Below are 14,263 nucleotides of genomic sequence, written 5' to 3' on the forward strand. Positions count from 1 at the left end.
AAATACTTGGAATTGTCTGTGTTTTATTAAGCTTTCATCAATGTTATTGCTTTTGGAAGTAGAAGCTGCCCCCACGGGGTTATGAATAGGAATGCTTCCTGTAAATTGTGTGTTTTCTCTTTCCGAATCGCTTTTTTGTTGGTATGAACTGTACGTAATATTCTCATTACCGTACACGTTCCTAACAGGGACTTGTAGTCCCGTACCACCCTCTGACGGTGATAGTTCTACATGAGTCAGGCAGAATGTATTGCCACGAGTCAGGCAGAATGTATTGCATAACATGGGCAGGTGACTTGTAGTCCCGTGCCACCCTCTGACGGTGATGGTACTACATGAGTAAGGCAGAATTTATTGCCTAACATGGCCAAGGCAGAATTTATTGCCTAACATGGCCAGGTGAAGGTGTGGCGATGGGACTTACCACAGCGGTACTGACAATTTGTATCTCGCTTCGCTTTTTGCACCTGCGAGTGGTAGCGTGTCTACTGTGGGTTGTTTACATACAGCTGCTCCGTTAGTTAATTTTTGCAGAGCAGACTGTATTTTGCTTTCTGCACGTTCTGTGATCTGGCTTTCTTTTTCAGTGAGCCAGTCATGGAACTCTTTTTCTACTTTCTGGGCTTGATCATTTAAATGCGTTCTATGGTTTCTTTTTGTGTCATCTCTAAATTGTCCATTCGGTTCGCAAGCTGTTCTACTTCGTCCCGGATGACTGTGTGTGCCGTCTGAAGCGTTTGCACATCTTGTGCTATGTTGCTTACAATGTTCGGCAGTTCGGCTTGGGCTTTCTTTATTTCTGTCATTTCTGAATGTATCTTTTCGAACATTGTACCTATACTTTCTATTAAGATCTTTTTCTTCATTTTGTTCCCTTATCTGATTGATTAGCTGGTGATTCCTCTCTTCCCTCAATCTCTCTCTTTCTTCGTTTTGTTCCCTTATCTGATTGACTAGCTGTTGATACCTCTCTTCCCTCAATCTCTCTCTTTCTTCGTTTTGTTCTCTTATCTGATTGACTAGCTGTTCGTTCTTTTTCTCTAATTTCCGTAAAAATTCAGCAAATGAATCCGGTATTGGTGAGCATACCGGCGTGGTAGTTGTTCTAATCATTGGAAAATTATCACTAGCCCTGCTAGTAGCACCTATCGGTTTTACTGTTTTCGTCTGCTGGCTACTTCCTGGCATATCACCGGAAACTACATTGTTTACATTTTCTCCCCCTCGATCACTATTAATATTCAGTAAGTCAGTGTCACTATCCATATCGCTCAATAATTGCACATTATTTGTAACATTGGACACATTATCTGGTTGCAAATCTAACACACGTCCAACTTTTCCCATAATGACGATAACTTTCACTGGGCTAACTACAAAATTGTTCCTAACTACAAATGCGGACTAAGTTCACAAGTCAAACTGCTTATTGTTTCCAAAATCACACAATACTAATATCTACACCACTGTACACCATGTACCATCTATGATACTATAATTTGATGATACGGGCCTATGTAGCAAGCTATTATGCATAGTGATCCTTACCTTGATTTCTTTTTTCTTTTCTTTTCTTTTTGCTATCTTGTCCTCTCAGGGTCTATACAGTTCTTCTCCGCTTTCCTCGTTCAAGTTTATACATGAAATGGAATTTGATAGACATTAGAATACATACAATACATGTTAACAATTATATACATACAAACCCTAAAAAAAAATATTTTATCTCTTCAGGCCCCACGTAACAGGGCGCTATTTATTATATCTCTTAAAAGAAATATAATGCTATGTTGTTTATTTATTTAGCGGAAACACTCTCCTAGTAAATTCGTTTGTCCTTTGATTTATCGTGATCCGTCACTGATCTTTAGTGGAGTTAGTTTTTACTTTTAGCTTTAAAAAAAAATACTAAAGAGATATAATAAGCAAAATAATGAATTTCGTAGGTTGCCAATTACGTATTATATCTGGTTTTATCGAGCGCCAGGCTCCCTACAAATTACTGTAAATGCAATAGCGTAGTAGTACTCAGCTCTGAAATTATTACTATCACAGAAAATAGACAAGTTTTAATAAAATTATTTCACTGGATTACTTCAATTAATCTCACAGAATATTTTTATATAATTTCTTCCGCTCCGGCTATCAGACATTGTGCTGTGAAAAAATATTTTTAAATGTACCGCGTAATGGCGGCTAATTGTTAACAGTCAGAGATTACTGTTACTCGCTCCGCAGCAGCTGGAAACATTCTAAATAATTTTCATTAAATATTCTTTTCATAAGATAAATGTGGCGTAGGTTCTTGAAATAACACACGGAGATCACTTTATACTAATATATTCTTACTAGGACAAAGTTTACACCATTAAATATTTGCAATTACGGTACGACAGAAACAAATGCTAGCGGAGCACAATAGCTTGCGTACCTTATTCCAGCTCACACCAGAACGAACAGAACAAAACAGACTAGACAGAAGAATGAGCATTGCATTGTATTTTATACGCTAACAAAGATAATCACATTATAATCTCATACAATAAAAATAATGTCTTTTCTGCATTTATCGATATATATACTCCTGGAAATTGAAATAAGAACACCGTGAATTCATTGTCCCAGGAAGGGGAAACTTTATTGACACATTCCTGGGGTCAGATACACCACATGATCACACTGACAGAACCACAGGCACATAGACACAGGCAACAGAGCATGCACAATGTCGGCACTAGTACAGTGTATATCCACCTTTCGCAGCAATGCAGGCTGCTATTCTCCCATGGAGACGATCGTAGAGATGCTGGATGTAGTCCTGTGGAACGGCTTGCCATGCCATTTCCACCTGGCGCCTCAGTTGGACCAGCGTTCGTGCTGGACGTGCAGACCGCGTGAGACGACGCTTCATCCAGTCCCAAACATGCTCAATGGGGGACAGATCCGGAGATCTTGCTGGCCAGGGTAGTTGACTTACACCTTCTAGAGCACGTTGGGTGGCACGGGATACATGCGGACGTGCATTGTCCTGTTGGAACAGCAAGTTCCCTTGCCGGTCTAGGAATGGTAGAACGATGGGTTCGATGACGGTTTGGATGTACCGTGCACTATTCAGTGTCCCCTCGACGATCACCAGTGGTGTACGGCCAGTGTAGGAGATCGCTCCCCACACCATGATGCCGGGTGTTGGCCCTGTGTGCCTCGGTGGTATGCAGTCCTGATTGTGGCGCTCACATGCACGGCGCCAAACACGCATACGACCATCATTGGCACCAAGGCAGAAGCGACTCTCATCGCTGTAGACGACACGTCTCCATTCGTCCCTCCATTCACGCCTGTCGCGACACCACTGGAGGCGGGCTGCACGATGTTGGGGCGTGATCGGAAGACGGCCTAACGGTGTGCGGGACCGTAGCCCAGCTTCATGGAGACGGTTGCGAATGGTCCTCGCCGATACCCCAGGAGCAACAGTGTCCCTAATTTGCTGGGAAGTGGCGGTGCGGTCCCCTACGGCACTGCGTAGGATCCTACGGTCTTGGCGTGCATCCGTGCGTCGCTGCGGTCCGGTCCCAGGTCGACGGGCACGTGCACCTTCCACCGACCACTGGCGACAACATCGATGTACTGTGGAGAACTCACGCCCCACGTGTTGAGCAATTCGGCGGTACGTCCACCCGGCCTCCCGCATGCCCACTATACGCCCTCGCTCAAAGTCCGTCAACTGCACATACGGTTCACGTCCACGCTGTCGCGGCATGCTACCAGTGTTAAAGACTGCGATGGAGCTCCGTATGCCACGGCAAACTGGCTGACACTGACGACGGCGGTGCACAAATGCTGCGCAGCTAGCGCCATTCGACGGCCAACACCGCGGTTCCTGGTGTGTCCGCTGTGCCGTGCGTGTGATCATTGCTTGTACAGCCCTCTCGCAGTGTCCGGAGCAAGTATGGTGGGTCTGACACACCGGTGTCAATGTGTTCTTTTTTCCATATCCAGGAGTGTATATTGTATATTTTTACAGTTAAATCAGTGTTTGCAATTCGGTTTTATTTATTTTTCACCTCGATAATGGTGAATATTGCAAAAGGGACACTACACAACCAGAGATCTAATGATTTCTGAGCGGTTTGGAAAGCTTCTGTAAACATTACTCTTCTCTAAGGAAGACAACTGGCAACATCATTTGATGTGTTTCAGACAAAACTGTGACCTCCCACACAGAGGATACAACTGCATAGTTTTAGACTTCCACCAAGTAACGATAGTTTAGTGACATGAAAACGCGTGTGTGCTCCGATTTCTTCTGTCTTCAAGTTTCATGAACTACAAAATCCCTTTCTGAGATTAGGTAAGGTGGATTTCTTAATTTAGGGAGTCTATGTCGGTGTGGAAGTGCAGTTAGAACTATATGTCCAAGCCGCGCCTGCTTGTCTCACAGTGTCTGCGACCAGTGGCCGACCGGAAGCGGCAGCTTAGCCTCACACGACCGGCGGGTAGAAATAAAGATTTCGGCTACCGCCTAATCGACTCTTGCCTGCAGCCGCGGGGGCAATTCCTGTCCCTCTCCCCATGTAAATTGATTGGTTGACCGTTTGGCGTTCACGATGACAGTCTCTCTGGCCTCTTGAGCGTCTGGTATGGCTGGATATGCGTCCGCAACTGCTGGCGCGGCTGAAGTATGTACGGGCCTCTCCCGGCCAGAGCCGGCGCGTTTCCCCAGCAATTAGGGGACGGTGCGTACTTCGTGGTCGTGAATGTCCGCAATCAAGTTTTTGCTCCAGTTATGTTCAGTGTAAGGTGGAAATGTTGTGGTTCTCAAATGTTGGCGCATACAAGACCTGAGATATATTTAACGCTACCATCTATTTGTGACAGAAATTTAATTACTTGGTTTGCAAAATGTTTGTATGTGATTATCAAGCGTTGAAAATATATTTTAGTACGAAGAAGAATCACCGTAAGAGGGTGGTAAGTGTTTTAAGTGATCTATTTGATTCCTGCAAATTGTTAAACAATTAATTTGATACATAGTACAGATGGACTGTTTCTCACCAAGACCAAGCACTTTCTTCTTCTTTAAAATTTTTCCATGTAAAGATCGAAGTTTTTTTCGCGATATGTGGCTATGCTCAGGCCATTTACAAAGCGTTTTTCGAGGTGTAGATCAGTTTATAGAATTGTTTTAGTTATCGTTTCAGCATTGTCCTGCCAATTTCGAGAGGTATTGTCGATTAGGGCATACAACAGGGTGAACAATACACAAGCAATCGGAAAAAGTGGATGCAGTGGGCGGCAGAAAGTGTGAGGGCGGTTGTAGGACAGTTTCGAGCACCCTCTGGTGGCGGTATTGAGAACCAAAGCAATCGGTCTTCAAACTTCCAGGTGAACATATACATCAGAAATAGCGTGGACGGTGGGAGCAGCTCAGCACGTACTTTTTCCTGCCAATACACAAGTGGTGGAGGGGGTGGGAAGAGGAGAAGGGAATGGACAGCAAATAAACAATGTTTTCAGCCTTCAGTTGCAAGGTAATTTTATTCGTTTACCTAGGTTTCGATTCCAGTAATGGAATCTTCTTCAGAACAACAATGAAATTATTTTGTGAGCCAAACACTGGCCATGTCACAGATTAAAAATTAAAACATTAAAGACGCATAATCATAAGATTATGTCTTATGACATAATCTTATGATTATGCGTCTTTAATGTTTTAATTTTTAATCTGTGACATGGCCAGTGTTTGGCTCACAAAATAATTTCATTGTTGTTCTGAAGAAGATTCCATTACTGGAATCGAAACCTAGGTAAACGAATAAAATTACCTTGCAACTGAAGGCTGAAAACATTGTTTATTTGCTGTACATTTCACAGTTGCTGACACGCTGCAATATGTTAAAGATTTGTAGAAGGGAATGGAATTCAGGGGTGGGGAGGGGGGAGGGAAAGTGGGATATGGGGGAGGAGTGGTGATGGAGGGGTGGTGATGTTAGCTGTTCGACATTGCCACATCTACTCCTCAGGGAGAAGGAGATAGGGGAGAGGCCGCCAAGTTGAATAAATTTGGCAAAAATGCATAGTGGCTCAGGACAAAGTTGATCCCAATACTACCATTTACCATGTCATGTACGCAGTGTATCCAAATGACCGAAACCGTAATTTTGGTAGAGCGCAACTATAATAGTGATACATCATTAAGACTTACAGAGAATGTAAAAGAAAGTTAAAAATTTCTATCATTGCACATCTAACTGTTACTCAAGGAACATGTTTGTTGACATAATGAGCAATCAAAATTACAACTATTATTTCTATTCACATGAAAAGATATTCTACATCCGTCTTCAAGATTGGATTTCAAACTGTAATGCTCTGGTGATTATTTAATGTACTAATATGTTGTTTAGAAGAAGTATGTGAAAACAAATGTGTTAAACCTTACACTGCATCATGATAACTGCTGGGCCTAATATCTACCAGAAGCATATAATTAAAAAAAAAATACTTCTAATATACTCCGAAATACACTCATGGCTCTAGCGGAATGGAACAGAGCTGGGAATTGATACATCGCTTTAATAAGGATCCAGTTGTGTTTTGAGTGCTGTATGACACTTCCCACACTACTGTCAAACACAATGTCTTCAAAAGATACATTTGTAGTTAAAAAGATCTTTTAATTGAGTATGAATTTTGATCATAAACACCCATAGTTCGAAGTTCTTCTTTACGTAGTTTTTACCTCATATAATAGCAGTCTGTCAGAAATATTGCTCTCTTTAACATATTTGTCTCCAGTATATTTGGAAGCCAGGAAGCTCATCGTCATACATTGTGTAAAAATAAATTCCAATAAAGATTAACGTATTAGACATGGGTTAAAAAGCGAAAAACACCTTATTGCAGATAACTGTATACTATTTACTTCTTTTACAGCAGCAAACCGGATGTACCCGACCTTCGGAGGAAATGCAACCGAGTCTCACAGAAACGACTACCCCAGTGAGGCTCCAAACAGTCGCCTCTTCATAGGACGCAGGAAACACCTACGTGTCTGTGCGAATTACTGCTCCAACCCACGGACATCTGACGAGGTACAGAAAAAAAAAACGATGACTATCCGAAACATTTGTGAACTGCTGACTTCCAAACAAGCACAAACACTGATGGAAATGTATACAAGAACGATTCGTGAATACATATGGATGCAGGAACGGTGTCATCGCAGTACGAGATGGGGAACGCACGCGTTATCAGTTTTCACAGCATAAAATAGTTGCACATTACGCTGCCAAAAGAAGTCCGTGCACTTTCTACAGCCTTCACCACCGTGGTCAACGGGGTCACCAACGTATCCACAAGCCATCATTGCCATGCGTTTCTGAGGCTACTTCTGGCAGCACAATCATTTCCTCCCTTCCCGGTTCCTTTCTAGACTGGTGCGTTGAAAAAAATACGTAACAGCTCTAATGTCTGTGATTTCTCGTCTTCTCGTTGTGGTCATTTCGCGAGACGTACGTTGCAGGAAGGACTATATTGCTCGACTCTTTTCAATAGTGAACGCTTCCGTGATACACAAAGCATCTCTTGTAGTGTCTACCACTGGGTCACTGGGGTTTGTTGCCGTCTCCGTAACGCTTTCGCACCAAATACACTGAAGCGCCAAAGAAACTGGTATAGGCAAACGTTTTCAAATACAGAGATATATAAACAGGCATAGTACGGCGCTACGGTTGGAAACACCTATATAAGCAGTATCTGGCGCAGTTGTTAGACCGGTTACTGCTGCTACAATGACAGGTTGTCAAGATTTAAGTGAGTTTGAACATGATGTTATAGTCGGCGCACGAGCGATGGAACACAGCATCTCCGAGGTAGCGATGAAGTGGGGAGTTTTCCGTACGAACATTTCGCGAGTGTACGTGAATATCAGGAATCCAGTAAAGCATCAAATCCCCGATATCGCTGCGTCTGGAAAAAGATCCTGCAAGAACGGGACCAACGACGACTGAAGATAATCGTCCAACACGACAGAAGTGCAACCTTTCCGCAAATTGCTGCAGATTTCAATGCTGGGTTATCAACAATAAGCGTGCGAACTATTTAACGAAACATCACCGATATGGTCTTTTGGAGCCGAAGGCTAACTTGTGTACCCTTGATGATTGCACGACACAAAGCTTTATGCCTCGCCTGGGCCCTTCGACACCGACATTGGACTGTTGACTGGGAACCAGTTGTCTCGTCGGATGAGTCTCGTTTCAAATTTTGTCTAGTGGATGACGTGTACAGGTATGGAGACAACCTCGTGAATCCAGGGTCTCTGCATGTCAGCAGGGGCTGTTCAAGCTGGTTGAGGTTTCTGTAATGGTGTGGGGCTTGTGCAGTTGGAGTGATATGGGACAGGACTAGATACGACTCTGACAGGTGACACGTACTTAAGCATCCTGCCAAAGCAGCCTGTCTGATTACCTGCATGCATTTTCTGTCCATTTTGCATTCCGGTGGACTTGGGAAATTCCAGCAGGACAATGCGGCACCCCTCACGTCCATAATTGTTACAGAGTGGCTCCAGGAACACTCTCTTGAGTTTAAACACGTCCTCTGCCCACAAAACTCCCCAGAAATGAACATTACTGAGCATATCTGGGATTCCTTGCAATGAGCTGTTCAGAAGAGGTCTCCACCCTCTCGTACTCTTACGGATTTATGGACAGCCCTGCAGGATTCATAGTGTCAATTCCCTCTAGCACTACTTCAGACAGTTTTCGAGTCCATGCCCCGTCGGGTTGTGGCACTTGTGAGTGCTCGCGGGGGCCGTACACGATATTAGGCAGGTGTACCACTTTCTTTGGCTCTTCAGTGTAAACGATCTCACGGGGAAACGCGCAGCTCATTGTTCGAGTTTCCCCATCTCCTTTTCTAATTCAGCTTTTTAAAGATCCCAGACCGATGAATAATACTGAAGAATCGACTGAACAAGTGTTTTACTAGTCACTTTTTCCTTATATGAATCGAGTTTCCTTAAGATTCTTCTAATTAACCTAAGCATGACACTTTCTTTTCTACAATCAGTTTTACGCATTCATTCCAGTTTAGGTCGCCTCAGATGATTACTGCTAGCAATTTAACGGATGTTACCATTTCAAAAATGGTTCAAATGGCTCTGAGCACTATGGGACTTAACAGCTGAGGTCATCAGTCCCCTAGAACTTAGAACTACTTAAACCTAACTAACCTAAGGACATCACACACATCCATGCCCGAGGCAGGATTCGAATCTGCGACCGTAGCGGTCACGCGGTTGCAGACTGAAGTACCTAGAACCGCTCGGCCACACTGGCCGGCGTTACGATTTCCCGTGATTTATTGTCAACAGCATAATCGAGAAGTTATACATCTTTTTGCCTATTTATGCACAATACATTACGCTTACTCACGTGAATGTTCAGTTGTACCAACCGTTGATCTTTCACAAGTCTTCTTGCATTTCGCTACTGTTCTCTGTTGTTGCAACGTTCCAAAGGAGAGCACAATCAGTAGTAGTGAGATGGCAGTGCTAGGACACTTTTGATATCAAATTTATATCCAAATTAATTAAATTGATAAATTGATTGCCCCACCCTGCCCAACCATGTTCATCCAAACTGCCACCCCTATATGATTTCATGTGTTTTCATCAGCCTGATATGGGTCCCCATTCATTCCCCCTCCCCATCCCCACTCCTCCCCCACCAACATTATTGATGAGAATTTAGAATTTTGGTGGGAATTCTGAAATTTGGCGGGAATTTCAAATTTTGAAGAAACTTTAAAAATGATGGAATTTCTTTCTCCCACAGCTTTGCTGATGACCTACCCCAACCCCCACCCGGGAACTCGTGGGCAATTAAAAATGGTGGAGCCTTTTCCAAGACTTAAACCCTGGTCCTTCTTGGCCAAAACCCCAAGTGCATCGCCGAACACATGGAAACTACCCAGACGCAGGAGAGGAAGGTTAGGTCACTGTACTTTATTTGTTTTGGTTGGGAAACTGAAATAAAGATTGGTCTTAATTATGTAATTTATCATACGAACCAGGCCTAATTACACAACTCTATGCACAGTGCTACACAGGTAGTGCCTAAAATCGAAATCCAACTAAAAAATTAACGATGCCATACCACTGGTGTTATATTGCTGGGAAAAAAGTTCACAGTACCACTCAAAACTAGTGACAGACGTACTCAAACTCAATCCTTCACGTACAAGCTGGCAGGAAAAAGGCTGAAGTGGAAGGTACTATATTTAATTTGTTTTTTGGGTCGGAAATATTTTCATCTGACAAGATGCTGGTTTTGGACGTAGAGGAGTTTAATAAGCGTATTACTTGTAATCATACAGCTTAGGACTGTTCTATCGCTGTTTGACGCCATAGTTTGCTGCAGACAACTCATTCTGAATTGCTTGACAATCACCCTGCAGCCTAGGTAATCAAGACCAATACACGCTATCACAACTGATGAAAAATGATTCACTGTTCTAATTACACATCGAAATTGTCATGAAAAGAAAAACAGCACTCGCAATCAATGGGTCATGATGCAACACATGTACTGGGGATTGGAAAAATTTATTGTAATAACACAACTACAGCTAGAACCGACCTCATAAGATTGCAAAGGGGCAATAGTTGCAGCTGTGTTCTCCCTGACGGGCTGTCACGAACTAATCAGATTGGAGGCAGTCTTAACGCCCTGCCCTACCACCCCTCATCTCTCTCTCTCCTCACTGTAGGTAGCGATAGAGGCCTGTTCCATCTTGTCGCTGATGGTCCACAAGAGATTCCTCTTGTGGCACTGATATACTGTCTCCCCTCCCCCCCACCCCCCCCTGGAAAACAAAAATGTTCTAGAGAACTCTCCAGATGGCTTTTTAGAATGTCCGCTGCTTGCAAAACAGGCAGCTTACCACCTATGTCGATTTCAGTCCCCGTAGCAGCCTCCAGTTCATCAGGTTGTGAGTTTTTTACAATGCGTCCCTGACAAGCACGTGGCTGGACGGTCAGCGCCATTGACGCCGACAAAAGCTATTCACAATATACATAAATCACCTGGAGGATGACATCGGAAGTTCACTGAGGCTTTTTGCAGATGATGCTGTGGTGTATCGAGAGGTTGTAACAGTGGAAAATTGTACTGAAATGCAGGAGGATCTGCAGCGAATTGACACATGGTGCAGGGAATGACAATTGAATCTCAATGTAGACAAGTGTAATGTGCTGCGAATACACAGAAAGATAGATCCTTTATCATTTAGTTACAAAATAGCAGGTCAGCAACTGGAAGCAGTTAATACCATAAATTATCTGGGAGTACGCATTAAGAGTGATTTAAAATGGAATGATCATATAATGTTGATCGTCGGTAAAGCAGATGCCAGACTGAAATTCATTGGAAGAATCCTAAGGAAATGCAATCCGAAAACAAAGGAAGTAGGTTAGAGTACGCTTGTTCGCCCACTGCTTGAATGCTGCTCAGCGGTGTGGGATCCGTGCCAGTTGGGGTTGATAGAGGATATAGAGAAGATCCAACGGAGAGCAGAGCGCTTCGTTACAGGATCATTTAGTAATCGCGAAAGCGTTACGGAGATGATAGATAAACTCCAGTGGAAGACTCTGCAGGAGAGACGCTCAGTAGCTCGGTACGGGCTTTTGTCAAAGTTTCGAGAACATACCTTCACCGAAAAGTCAAGCAGTATATTGCTCCCTCCTACGTATATCTCGCGAAGAGACCATGAGGATGAAATCAGAGAGATAAGAGCCCACACAGAGGCATACCGACAATCCTTCTTTCCACGAACAATACGAGACTGGAATAGAAGGGAGAACCGATAGAGGTACTCAAGGTACCCTCCGCCACACACCGTCAGGTGGCTTGCGGAGTATGGATGTAGATGTAGAAAGCTACACAAACAATAGTCCGTGACATCGGCATCCGTCAGAAAAAAGTGAGATAAGTGATGGCTGTCATGACCATGGGTTGTTTGTCTAAAAGAGAAGCTGCGACCTCCTATGGAACATGCTCACCACAGCTCTAGTAGCTCTACCAGCAAACGCATGCCATTCTGAGGGGGAAAATAAGTATCTGTAGCAGTTGTGTTTAACATCAATGCACCTCCTACAAGCGAGCATGAATCAAAAAGGAAAACAGAATTGCAATGATACTAAATGTCCTCTTTCCTTTAGTGTCTATTTTCTTTAAATTTTATGAACAAAGTCTTTATAGTTTATAGATTCAACTATAGGATACAATTCACATCTCATTATTTTGCGACATCCAACCAGGTGCAGTGCTACCGATTACAGATGACCAAAATTCAGAGGTCGGCCTGGCCGCATTCGAGTACAGTGTTGTACTATACTGTCTGACTAATGTGCTCTTCTATCTTGTACATGTGATTTATACTCACGAAAGGTTTTCTCCATCCTTCCGACGGACATCTAGCACAAAAATGATCATCAGCCATCATTGTGGATCTATAATTCTATAGAGGGAGCTGTGATAGGCACAGAAGGATGCCTTGGTTTGCTGTTATTATTGGAGCATTTAGACAATATTATTACGAAATATCGGTAATATAATTTGCATCGAAGATGTTTTGCTATTTAGCAGGTTGAATTTAAATGTGCTTCCATCCCCTACAGAATCCTTTTGTGAAGAGTTTTTCCCTTTTTGCGGGGTTTTAGCACTGTCGAAAATAACATATAATCGTTGAAGTCGAGATTTCGAGATTGGTAGTATGCACTCATAGTCTCTGTATGTATGTGTGTAGACGTGCCATTGGCGGACGGTTGCGGTTTGAATGCATAACTTTCTAACTGTTCATCTATATATTACATTGCCAGAGGTGCACATTCTTTAGGTACGTAGAAGGGGAAACTCTCACGTTCCAGAATGCTAAGAGCAGTTGGCACTCTGTCAACTAACGAATAACTTATTACTAGCATAAAAAATACCTGAAATCTACAGTTTGTAGATGTCTTGATACCCTTGTGGTGACATACCAGAATTGAAAGGTGTAAACAAAAGTATCGAAGCTCATGTGCTAAGCAATAAGGACATATACTTATGGGAAGCCGACCGCGGTGGCCGAGAGGTTCTAGACACTTCAGTCCGGAACCGCGCTGCTGCTACGGTCGCAGTTTCGAATCCTGCCTCGGGCATGGATGTGTGTGATATCCTTAGATTATTTAGGTTTAAGTAGTTCTAAGTTCTAGGGGACTAATGACCTCAGATGTTAAGTCCCATAGTGCTCAGAGCCATTTGAACCATTTGAACTTATGGGAAAAAATATCAGTGCACCAGCAGAAATCAACTCAGTACACATGTCAACTCCCTGGTGCAGATCGCTACACACCAGAGTGGAAGTCATATGAACATGCAGAACTGTGAAAGACATTGAGTTTCCATCAAATCAATCGCTACACGAATCTAAGAACAAGCTCTCTGATTTGTCGTAGTGTATACGGATTTATTTCCGGAATACGAGTTTCCCATCTGCACCACTTGTTGAGTTTCACCTAGGTATGAGTCGCGTGTTACTATACTTTTCATGATCTTCCTATCCACAGTGCGTACGTGTAGGTCATCGGGAAGAGCGGAATTCCTAGTATTTTTTGGTAGGCTGGTGTATAGGACACCCAAATATACTCACATAAAATCAAACAACGCACGGGTATGCCAACAATATGACCACATACATTCGGAAAACTAACAAAAAAATATCAAAACATGACATAAAATCGATAAAAATCGAGGAAAACCTGGTGTAATTACTACAAATCGATGGGAAATACGCAAAATTGAGGTAAATACGTCGAAATATGTGAATTCGCGAAAACAACTTACAAAATTATGTAAATTGACTGGAAACCCATAAAACTGAGAATAAGTACCATAAAATTCGGGGAATTGAGGTGTATTGGGGGTACCTGAGAAAAGCTTAAAAATTGTGCTCTGGCTGCATTCAGTTTTAATCCTGCCCCTGCCTTTGTCAACTACGTTGGTTTTCGTAATGCATACTTCAACAGAGACGACTAAGTATTACACAGAGGCGCTATATTAAAGCAAGCGAAACATTTCTAACCCAATCCATAGCTGTGTTCTCACACAGGGGGCTGTACTCGAGAATCGTGGTGTTAGGGCAAAATTGCTATATTATTCTACGCATGAGCAAAACTATCTAACATCAGACCAGAGCTTCTTGTGTAAGAGGAATGCTACCA

At 43.0% G+C, this 14,263-nt stretch overlaps 1 protein-coding gene across 2 annotated transcripts in view; it reads left to right on the top strand.

The window, feature by feature from the left end:
* Positions 1-14,263, top strand: part of LOC126187686 (uncharacterized) — a 68,976-nt gene that overhangs the window by 30,384 nt on the left and 24,329 nt on the right. The window contains exon 4 of one of the 2 annotated variants that reach the window (XM_049928926.1): positions 6,937-7,091. In XM_049928926.1, coding sequence (XP_049784883.1) covers positions 6,937-7,091 — 155 coding nt within the window. Of the gene's footprint in view, positions 1-6,933; positions 7,092-14,263 lie in introns of both variants that reach the window. The other variant, XM_049928925.1, reaches the window with a different exon arrangement.

Source organism: Schistocerca cancellata, chromosome 5 (assembly GCF_023864275.1).
Source record: "Schistocerca cancellata isolate TAMUIC-IGC-003103 chromosome 5, iqSchCanc2.1, whole genome shotgun sequence".
NCBI lineage: Eukaryota > Metazoa > Arthropoda > Insecta > Orthoptera > Acrididae > Schistocerca > Schistocerca cancellata.